The sequence below is a fragment of the Urocitellus parryii genome, chromosome 8 (genome assembly GCF_045843805.1).
Source record: "Urocitellus parryii isolate mUroPar1 chromosome 8, mUroPar1.hap1, whole genome shotgun sequence".
Taxonomy (NCBI): domain Eukaryota; kingdom Metazoa; phylum Chordata; class Mammalia; order Rodentia; family Sciuridae; genus Urocitellus; species Urocitellus parryii.
Window position 1 is genome coordinate 26512152 of NC_135538.1, and position 12044 is coordinate 26524195.

General features: G+C 39.4%; 1 protein-coding gene across 1 annotated transcript in view; it reads right to left on the minus strand.

Moving 5' to 3' along the window:
• Arfgef3 (ARFGEF family member 3) overlaps window positions 1–12044 on the minus strand; it is a 152557-nt gene that overhangs the window by 21143 nt on the left and 119370 nt on the right. Inside the window, exons 23-26 of the mRNA XM_026391876.2 lie at window positions 7244–7388; window positions 5478–5600; window positions 1491–1594; window positions 31–175 (exon numbers count right to left, since the gene is read on the minus strand). Of these exons, the coding sequence (XP_026247661.2) occupies window positions 31–175; window positions 1491–1594; window positions 5478–5600; window positions 7244–7388 (517 nt within the window). The remainder of the gene's footprint in view (window positions 1–30; window positions 176–1490; window positions 1595–5477; window positions 5601–7243; window positions 7389–12044) is intronic.

The window sequence follows — 12044 nt, forward strand, 5'->3', positions numbered from 1 at the left end:
AATCTGGTTTAGTCCAATCAATCAACTTACCAGTGTCATCATCAAAATCAGACAGGACCGACTCGATTCCATCCTCACTGCTTGCTGACTGCTCCTGAAGTCTTCGAGGCAAACTAGCAAGCCGCCCGCTAAGGAATATTGGCTTCAAGGGCATTTTGTAGATTTTGGCCAGTAACTGAACAATGAAAAGAAAAATTCCAAGTGCTATAATTAGATATTGAAAAAATCTGTACTCTGGGAGTAAAAGAACAATAAAAGTATACAGCAGTGACAAAGGGGACACAGGAAATGTTTTGAAGTTAGTTTGTGATGATTTATAAGGGAGCTTACAAGGGACATTTATCCCATGAAGATGATGAAATAGCTCAGTAGCCATGCTAATAAAAATTAGTGGATAATTTTTCAGTATCTTGATTACAAGAGTTTTATAACCCTACTAAAGGAACCATGAACATGTCAAGAATTTGCCTGTGGGGGATCCCTGAGAAGAGTCTGTAGGAAGATGAAATACAAGCCTCTGGCTTCCCCCTCCCTGACCCAACCTGTCAGGAAAGAGAGGGGCAGGAGCAGAGGAGAAATGGAGGTGTCTGAGGGCAGCGGGGGAGAGGTGAAGTCTTAGAAGCAGGGCTGAAGAGCAGGTGGCTGGGCTCCTTATTCTCCCCTGCTGCTGGAGCACAGTCCCCCAGGATGAATTAGAATCATACCTGCTGGGTCCACCTAGTTCCAGAAACCAGGGAAATGTGGCTGGAGCCCTGAGTGAGAGGGAAGGACCTGGGGTGGAAGGAGGCTGGGGGCGGGGGACAGCATATGGGGCCTGGGGAAGGCAGCTGGGGGAAGAAATCAGAAGCATCTCTCCTCTCCAACTCATGGGACTAGTGGTATCACAGACAGACGGGCAGGTGGACCCCAGAGAGGTCTGGCATACAACCTGAGAAAACAGGAAAGAAACCACAGAGAGAGGGCTGTCTCTGAGCCTGAGGAGGAAATGTTTTGAGAAGGGAACATTGTCCTGCTTGTCAAAGACAAGGATAATGTACAATGAAGGTCGTTGTTCACTTGGATAAGCATTGTCTTACTGGATCTCTTCCTGAGATCTTAACTGAACATATCCCTCGTGTGTGTGTGTGTGTGTGTGTGTGTGTGTTTTCCATGGTCAAGTTTTTAGTACTACCAGGATGACCTCTCATGGTCCTGTGACCCTTTCTGATGCAAGCAGAGATTATGGTAGATTATGATGTCTGAGTGGAGGTGAGAAGTTTCGGAGATCTGAGGATCTCATTGAGTGTCCCAGTATATCTTTTGTTTTTCTTGGAAGGGTAGGAACACAAATACATACTCCAAGTCTAAGCTCCCATCCTCTCACACAGAAGACAGTGTCTCTCCTGGGTTTCAGTAAAAGATTATCTGCTTGTATTTTGGGAACACCCATGAGGCAGGTTTAAGGGACTGGAGCTGAGTGTGGGCCTCAACAATTTCTCCCTGTACCGTACCTGAGAGCAGCGGCGGAGGTACTCCAGGGCAGGGAGGCAAAGGTCTGTGGATGTGGCTCCTGTTCCTGGGACACAGTCTCCGATCTCTTTACAGTCCACCTCCCCTAGGGCAGACAGACAAATCACCCTTGCCTTCGGATCTGCTCTCTCACACCACGCAAGTTCATCAGATAGTCACCAAAGCAGAGAGTGGGGGAAAAGAAAAATGACCCCAAGGCACAACTCTGAGAAAAGCCCCGTTGGCCATTTTTAACCCTACAGTGCACATTTCTTCTCTTTTCTACTCCAGTACTTTCAGTAGCCAGACTGTGCTCTTTTGTTCATGGACACACTGTGATTCACTTCTCCAGGCCCTGCTGCCAGATGGGGTCACTTCTGAAGCTCTGTTGGGAGACCCCAGGGACAAGCCCTGGGCTGGACTGGAGCGAAGCACTCAGTCTCTAATGGACAAGGAGCTTGTGTGCTACCAGTATGCAGCACTAAATGATGATGATAAACGAGGGCTCTGGGAAGAGTCTGAAAAAACATCGGGGGTTTGGGGACAGAGTCTACTTAAGTGAATTGAAATAAATTCTATTTTTTATATATATATATATGTACAGATGAAACATCTATAGAAGGGATCTAGATTTTCAATAGTAAATAATAATTGAGAATTATAATTTTTCTCATATAATGAATTCCAATATTTTTAATAAAATCATTCCTCAACACTGTAATTATTTCTAATTGTCTACTATTGTAGCAACTAGCACCCTCCCCTGTGAGTAGACAGACATAATTACTAGGTATTAGTTAAAGCTCAGAAGCAATGAGGCATGTTTCTTAAGAAAAAGAAAAAAAAAAAAACATGTCTATGATCAAGAGTTGGCCTACTCTGGGTAAAGGGCCAGAGAGTAAGTACCTAAGGCTTTGCAGGTCATATGTTTGTATGGCAACTTCTCAACTCCTTTGTAGCACAAAGGCAGCCATGGATAAATGACCATGGCTGTGTTCCAATAAAACTTTATTTATAAAAACTGTTAGGGGGTCAGATTTGGCTTGCAAGTCATACTTTGCCAACCCCTGATTGACATGACTATATTTCATGATATCAAAACAGAGGCCATATTGAAATAAATGGTTGGAAATACAGAACTAATTTCCTATCCTATAGATTACAGCAGCTATGCCAACATTTTTCCATGTCACATACTCAAATCTTTGTGAATGGCACTCCATGGAGCTGCGTAGTACTCGGGCAGTGTGGCTCTACTGAGAACTCTGCGTCTCCCACTGACCCCAAGCTCCAGACAAATCACTCCACCTTATAATTCACACACAAAAACAGAACCTGTTTTAAACATCTTCCACATGCACTCAGATAATTTGGCATCTCTATTTTCAGTTCCTAACTTCCAAGATTAAAATCTCAAATTTTTAACATGCGGCTAGGCATTTCTTATTATTTCACAGAAAATATGTCTCATTGCCAAAAAAGAATGAATATTTACTTTTCCTTTCTGCCATGATCATTATTTGCACCCCACCCACACAATTTATATGTTTATACCTAATAATCAAAGTGATGGTATTAGAAGGTGGATGGAATTAGTGCCCTTAAAAAAGAGGCCCCAGAGAGTCACCTTCTCCTCCTGCCATGTGAGGATGCAGCAAGCAGGCAGTGCTGTGAAGCACACGATCCCTCACCAAACACTGAAACTCTCAGTGCCTTGGTCTTAGACTTTCCAGTTTCTAGACCTGTGAGAAATACCTTCTATTGTTTATAAGTTTCCTGGCCTAAGGTATTTTGTTATAGCAATCTGAACACACTGAGACACTCTCCTCTACATCCAACCTACTCTCCTTTTGGCTATCCTAATTCTGGGTAACATTGGTCCTTGCAAGACACTTGTTAGACAGGGAATGGTCCTCAGTTGTCCCTGTCTCAGGCTCCACATTTAAGCAGACACAGGCTCTATAGATATCACCTCTTGAATACTGCTGGAGCCTATTCTATCATTGCTATCTCTCAAACTGTGCCAGAATTGGTGCTTCTACCTGCAGCTTCTTGTCCCTATCTAAGGGACATGTGTCTGCCAGTGGTTCATATATCGCATGGATCTTCATGACTGTCGAGCAGAAAAACCTTCCCTACTCATTCTACATTTCCTGACAGGGCATGTAGCAACACAGCCTGGCCTCTTCCTTTTTGACCTGTCAGGGAATCCTCAATGTGCCCTATTTCTAGAAAGGCAAACCTGCACACTTTACAAAATTCAGATGCTACCTGTTCTTTGAAACCTGTATGGCTGTACTGACAAACACCCTGTCTCAGGTACTACTCATTTTAGCATCAGTGCTGCCCTCCACCCCCCACATCTCTGTTAAACTATTTGTCTTTCTGGATATAATTACTGATTTATGTTTCTGCTTCCAAGAAGGGGCTGTAAGATCTTACAGCATATTATTCATATGTCTCTTCCTATAATATGTACAATAATTGGAATTATCTATAGTTTCACTTTCAGAGGTTTCAGTGATCTGTGATCAACCATGGGCATGAAATTATTAAGTGGAAAATTCCAGAAATAAACAATTCATAGGTTTTAAATGGTGTGCTATTGTGAGTAGTGTGATGAAATCTTACACCATCCTGCTCCATCCCACCTGGGATGTGAATCATCCCTTTGTCTAGCATATCTACTTTATGTTACCTGTCTATTGTCCTCTAGCAGTTGCCTGAGTTATCAGACTGACTGTCATAGTATCAGTATATTGTTAGAATTGTTCTTATTTTATAATTAGTTATTGTTAGTGTCTTACTCTGCCTAATTTATAAATTATAAATTGAATCATAGCATATTAAATCATAGCATATATAGGGTTTGGTCCATCTATAGTTCCAGGCATCCTCTGGGGTGCTGTGGACAAGGTGAGACTATGGTATATCAGAGAGTGAGGGTGATGCACTTGTAACAAGAATGGTCTATAGATCAGACTTAGGGCCTCTGAGTTCTATCCTGAAACTTGAATTTTATTCCTGTTCCAAAAATAAGGGTGACATGAGTCACGCGGTTTCTTTGTGTCTGATTTTCTTTTGCATCAGAATCATCAATTATATAGCAAGAATATAAAATAATATTGACTTTATACTATTACTATTTCCAAGGGTTTCAGCCTGCAAGTCTAAATGTACTCCATGGCAAAACTCTCAAAAGTTCAAGTTTCTTTTAAATGTTTGGATTAACTAACTGCCCCTTCCTTCCATTTCACCCCAGGCAAATCTGTGCCATATAAAAATCAGCTCCAGGGCTGGGGCTGTAGCTCAGTGGCAAAGCGCTTGCCTAGCATGCGTGAGGCTCTGGGTTCAATCCTTAGCACCACATAAAAATTAACAAGATAAAGGCATTCTTTCCATCTACAACTACAAAAAAAATTTTAAAAACTCAGCTCCAGCAGGTCTTGTTGTATAGCAAGACTTTACACTGTTAAATGTTCCTAAATTAAGCATAAAATCAAATGACCTAGTTCTTGAAATACTTTAGGCCTCAGAGAAGAGGAATGTTTACATGTCCAGAATACATTTTATGATTAATAAGGCTTGGTGGGAGGCATTCTGAATTCTTAGGAGCTGGGAAATCAAACTCAGACTGCTAATTGTGTGACATCAAGGAGGGTAGTTTCCTTCAAAGGGCAGTTTTTGAAGATAATATTGAAAATATTTTAAGATTGGAAAATAAGTTGGCAAAAACAGTGTATAGATTGAAAATATAATATCTTACAAGATATTCCATGAATGCAATTAAAAAAATATAGAACCCAAGTTGCTTTCCCAATATGCTGTCTGTCTGTCCCTGAGTACTCGACACACCCCATTTGTTTATATCCCATGATGTTTGTTTTCTCCTACTGGTTAGTGGGCCCTGTCTCCAGAGCCTTTGGCACAAAGTCATCCTGGAAAGTGTCTTCAGAGGTTATGAGGCATGAAAGGAGGATCCCACTTACCCAGTCCTTTGACGAACTTCATAAGGCACATGATGTAACTGGTGGCTGCGTTAGCAAAGACCTGGATGTTGTCGGTATTGAGAAAAGCTTCAAACACATCAAACACTGGGGCTTGGCTTTTTCCTGAGGGAGGAAGATCAGAGATAGATAGGTTTCCACTGCTCAGGTTGCTCAGACTCCCTGCACCATCCAAGGAGCCTCTGAAAAGATCTCCTGGGGAACTGCCTGGCCTTTGGACTGGATGGCTGTGCTGTCCTGCTCAGTTTCACCTTCAGGGGAACTGCAGGAAGGCTGTAAATTACCCTGGATGGAGAGGTGAGGGCAATGCTGGAGAAATACAGGGCTCAAGTGATGTGCAGATCTGTAGAGCAGTGAGACATGTGGCCTCTGGAAGGCTCCTGCATGATTTATGTGCACTTGCTCATATCTGTGCAGAAGAGAAGGCCCAAGACTGCTAACCTCAAAAAGCCTGCTTGCCCTCAGTATCTAGGAACTCACTTCCCAGAATATGCCCAGGCAACAGTTAACTCACAAGGTGGTTCACGATGCCTAGACTGTGCGAACAATGTGGTTTATGCTGTTTTCCTTTGTCTGGAATTGTGGTATATGCCTGCCTGACTAGTTCCAGCTAGGTCTCTAACTGATGTCCTTGGGCAGAAACATCATAAACAGGTTGCTGTATTTTCACTGCTGGAGGCAGAGTGAGCCATGTGACCCCCTGAAGGGGTCACAAGAGCATAAGGAAGCCCATTCATACATTCCTCCAGATCCTACCTATGTCTTTGTCCCAGCTGTGTTCTTACTACATTACCATAACACATCAGAATTACACAACAAAACTTAGCATAACTATATGACAAGTCCCATGAGTTATTCTGGTTTCTGAATGTAGGGGTGTCCTGGGGACCTGACACAACATTGCTGGGCATGCCCATTCATTTCAGCCAGACCAGGCTCCCTAATTCTGACTCTCCTTTGTTAAAATGTGTGTGTGTATGTGTATGTGCATATGTAAGTTTTATGGTGCTGGAAATCAAACCCGGGGGCTTGTGCATGGGAGGCACGCACTCTATCACTGAGCTATTTCCCCAGCCCACTTTTCTGTTTCTTACTAGCAAGTGAATACAAGTTGAATATGTCTTATCTTAAATGCTGGGGTCCAGATGTGGTTCAGATTTCAGAGTTTTTCACTTTTTGAAGATTTGCATCAACTTTACTGCTTTGAGCATCCTTAATTTGAAAATCTGGAATGTTGTGGAATGCCAACAATGTTTTTCAGATTTGGGAGCATTTCAGGTTTCCAATTTTCAGATGCTCAACCTTTAATATTTTTATTTTGGCCTTAGGAAAGAAATCTACACAGCAACATTCAGTAAACCAACAGAGGCCATTCAACCTTCTGTCCACTTGTCAGCAAGAGCAGGGCCTGATGAGGGACAGGGCTCTTGGCCTGCTGGTGGGACTCAGACCCAAGGTTCTTGCGGAACACCATGCCCTACTGATAAAACATGGTGGAATGTCCGTCTTCCCTCTAGTTCAATTTCTCTTGATATCATGAACTGTGACATAAAGATCATTATCCAAAGTACATGTAGAAGACATGAAATGGTGTCAACATACTTTATATTGTAACCAGAGATATGAAAATTTGTGCTATACATATGTAATAAGAATTGTAATGCATTCCGCTGTCATTTATTTTTTTAAAAAATCAATTAAAAAAAAAAAAGAAATCTCAGCTGCAAGAATCACCAGCACATTCTTACCCATGGAGTAGTCACCAACCAGGTACTCTTTCACCTCGGACTTGTCCCCACTGTGTACTGTTTCCAGAGCACTGAACAAGGGTCTCCATCCCGACTGGATCTGCGTGGAGCACACTTCAACCAGCTCACCGATGGATGTAACCACCTGGCACGGGCAAAGGAGGTGGCACTTAACAGAGGCACAAGAATTTCTGGGAAGGGTAATGTCCTCCTCTGCCCCCTATTTCCAAGTTAGTTTTAATGAAAGAGAAAAACCAGAAGTCAGACAGGCTCACTCAAGAATCTCCTATGTGGCCAGAGTGTATAAGTTTGCCTTTTACTAGTAATTAATGTTGCCGAGCAACATTTTCACAAGATTATTTCTATCAATAGTTTGCTATTTTTTAAACTGGGTGTGTGTCTCCTTGTCTTTTTATTATTGCATTGTTAGTGCTCTGTATATCATGTGAAGATTCAGGTCCTCCCTGAGATATACAGTTTGCAAATATTTGTCACAACTTGGACTTGTCTTTTTACCTTTTAAAATGGTCCCTTTTAAAGAACAAAATTCTCAATAACAATAAACTCTAATTTATCAGTTTTTCTTTTTAATGGGTCATGCTGTCAGTATTTCTAAGAAATCTTTCCCTAACCCAAGTTCTCAGTAATTGCCTTCTATGCTTTTTTCTAGAAATACTTAGTTTTTGCTCTTTTATGTAAATAATAACCTATTTTTGAGCATTTTTTTTTCTTGGTGTATGTAGTAAGAGAAGAGTGTAAGTTCATTTTTCTTAAGTATGTTCTAGCACCATTTTTCTGGAAATAATTTCTCTTTGACCAAATGGGCTTTTTAGAATTTTGGCTTTTTGATTTCCAAACATTTGGACATTTTCTAATTTTTTTAAAATTTTGAATTCAATTCCATATGGCTGGAAAACATACTTGATATGACTTCAATTCTATTAAATGTATTGAGACTTGTTTTATAGTCTAACAGATTCATGGATAATGTTCCAAAGTGTACTTGAAAAGAATGTGTATTCTTTTGTTGGACAGAGTATTCCAGGTGTCAGTTTGGCCACGCTGGTTAATACTGTTCATTTCCTATATCCTGATTTTCCATCTATCAACTACTAAGAAAGGAGTGTTAAAATGATCCACTATAATTATTTTTCATTATTATGATGATAAAATACGCATGATGTAAACTTACCATTTAACCATTGTATAAAGTTCATAAAGTTCAATGGCATTAAGTACCATCATGCAACTATCACCTCCCCATGTATCCTCAGTCCCAAACTGGAACTCTGGAACCATTAAATAATAACTCTCCATTCCACTCCCTTCCCTATAATTCTTACATTGTCCATATCTTCTTCGAATTCTGTTTTTGCTCTATGTACTTTAAGGCTTTATTGTTAGGTACATACACATTTTTATTGATATGTCTTCTTTCATAATTATGAAATGTCTGTTTCTAGTAATATTTCTTCTATTAATGTCTTTTTGCCTGACATTAACACAGTCATCTTGACTCTCACGATTCCAATCTGCATCACTTACTATTTTCAGTCCTTTCCTATCAACCTATTGGTGCCTTTTAGACAAACTGAAGACTGTATATCTTGCTGTTTTATCCAGTCTTGCAATTTCTGCCTTTTGATTGAAGTTTAGTCAATATACATTTTTAACATCTTTAGTGAGTTATAAATAACATCTCATAAATTCTACCTATTTAAAGCATAGATTCAAAGTTTTCAAAGGATATTTACAGACTTATATGACCATCACCACAATCTAATGATAGCACATTTTATTGAATGAGTATACCACATTTTATTTATCCATTATCAACTGATAAAATTTGGGTTGTTTTTAATTATTTTGCTATTATAAGTAATGTTGCTATGAATACTTGAGTACAAGCTTTTCTTTTGTTTTACATTTTAAAACTCTTTTTAGTGGTTATACATTATGTGGAGTTATACTGGTAGTGTATTCATTTATGAACAGGAAAGTTATGTCTGATTCATTCTACTGTCTTTCCCATTCTCATCCCCCCAATCTCCCCTGACCCATCCAATGAACCTCCACTCATTCCTCCCCCCACCTATTTCAGTCAGCAGTTGCATATCAGAGAGAATGAGAACATTTGGCCTTTAGTTTTTTGGGATTGGCTTATTTCACTTAGCATGATATTCTCCAGTTCCATCCATTTACTGGCAAATGCCATAATTTCATTCTTCTTTATGGCTGAGTAATATTCCATTGTATATTAACCACACTTTTTAAATGCATTCATCTGTTGAAGGGTACCTAAGTTGGTTCCTCAGCTTAGCTACTGTGAATGGAGCTGCTATAAACAGCTATTGTGAATGGAGATGCTATAAACATTGATGTGGCTGCACTGCTGTAGTATCCTGATTTTAAGTCCTTTGGGTATAGACTGAGGAGTGGGATAGCTGGGTCAAATGGTGGTTCCATTCCAAGTTTTCTGAGGAATCTCCATATTGCTTTCCAGAGTGGTTGTACCAATTTTCAGTCCCACCAGCAGTGTCAGAGTATGCCTTTTCCCCCATATCCTCAGCAACACTTATTGTTGTTTGTCTTCTTAATAGCTGCCATTCTGACTGGAGTGAGATGAAATCTTAGGGTAGTTTTGATTTGCATTTCTCTAATTGCTAGAGGTGTTAAGCATTTTTTTCATGTATTTGTTGACTGATAGCATTTCTTCTTCTGTGAAGTTTCTGTTCAGTTCCTTGGCCCATGTATTGATTGGGCTATTTTTTTGTTGTTGTTGTTTAGCTTTTTGAGGTTTTTTTATATACCCCAGAGATTAGTGCTCTATCTGATGTGCAAGTGGTAAAAATTTGCTCCCATTCTGTAGGTTCTCTATTCACCTCACTATTTCTTTTGCTGAGAAGAAGCTTTTTAGTTTGAATCCATCCCATTTATTGATTTTTTAATTTTAATTCCTTCACTATTGGAGTCTTATTAAGGAAGTTGGGGCCTACTCAGACATGATGGAGATTTGGGTCTACTTTTTCTTCTATTAGACCCAGGGGTCTCTGCTTGTTTTTTTTTTTTTCCAGAATCTCTCTGTATTGAAGTGATCTTTCTATTCCTGTATTTTCTCTCTGATTTCACTCTTTATACTGTTCTTTACTTCACAGACCAATTTAACCATGAACATTCTAAACTCCTTCTCTGACATTTCTTCCACTGTGGTGTTGATGGATTCTGTTACTGGAGTATCTTGATTTGAGGTGGTTTATTCTATTGCTTTCTCATGTTGTTGTGTCTACCCATCTAATGGTTTGGATCTGAGGCAGTAGAGTTTCTACCCTGTGGACTAAGTGTGTCCCTGAAGGTTTCCACGACCTCACCGCTGAGAAGCTACCTGTCTGCTTTCTTGGTTCCATGCCACAGAGTAGCCAGGAAAGCAACCTCCTTTATTCCTCCATCTTGAAAACTGTATTCATAAGATTTCTATGAATATTTGTTTTCACTTCTTTTGGGGACATACTATTGGAGGAATTAAACTGTTTCTCATATAAGGTACATGGTTTACAGTTCTACCAGTAGTATATAAGAGTTCCAATTTCTCTGCATGTTCACCAAAGTTGCAAGCATCTTTCTTTTTTGATTGAAGTCATCCTAGCAGTTGTGAAGTTTGTCTCGTTGTGGGCTTGATTTGCATTTCTCTAATGACTAATGATGTTGAGCATCTTTTTTTCCACTGTGCACTTCATGCTATTTTTGCATGGTTCTCTCTACACCCGACGTTTTGGTTTTTGTTTTTCATATGCATCCTTTTGTTCCTATGTTCTCCCTTTACTGCTTTATTTCGTGCTAAACACACTTTTGAATGTCACTTAAATTATTTTTTGGTGCTGAAGGTTGAACCCAGAGCCTTGAGTGCACTAAGTACACATTCTACCCCTGAACTACACGTTCATCTCTGCTTAGTTTTTATTTATTTTGTGTGTGCATGTGTGTGTGTGTGTGTGTGTTACTCTCTTGATTGTGTAATATGTACCACATTATTACAACAAGTTAACAGACTTAATTTTTGCAAAACAGCAATTTTGCTTCTACATATCTCCACTAACTGTCCTTTTTTTGCTAACTTTATTTACATTTTTATATTTAATCAGTTCAACAATATAATGCCAGAGTTATTACTTTATACATTATATATTTTGAAATAAAAGATGAGAAACATCCAATTTTTAACTATCTACCCACATACGTATGCTTTCTCCTTATAGAATAGAGTTACTACCTTGTGCTATTTCTTTTCTGTATGAAGTTTAGTTTCTGGTAGGATAGGTCTACTGGCAGGAAATTCTCTCAATTTTTATTTATCTAAGACTGTTTTTCATTTACCTTCATTTTTGAAGGGTAATTTCTTAAATTATTCATTGAATTATTCATTGACAGTTTTTTTTTCTTTTTTCACGTTTGGTACATTAAATATGTCATTACATTGTCTTCTAGGCCCTTCATTTTTTCTTAGAAGTCAGCAATTAATTCTAATGCTATTCATCTGTAGCAATGAGCTGTCTCTCCCTTGTGACTTTCAAGGTTTTGTCACTGTCTTTGAGCAGTTTTGAGTATCACGGTCTATTGGAGCTGTCTTTGTGTTGAAACTAATTGGAATTCCATTTTTCCTCCAAATATAGGACCCCACCCCTTTATTTGCCTGGCATTCTCAATACATGTATGTTCCTATGGTTGGTGTCTTCAAGGCTTTACTTCTAGTCAAACTTATGTCTCTGATCTTGAGGATGGATGGTTCCTATTAATTTCTATTTTT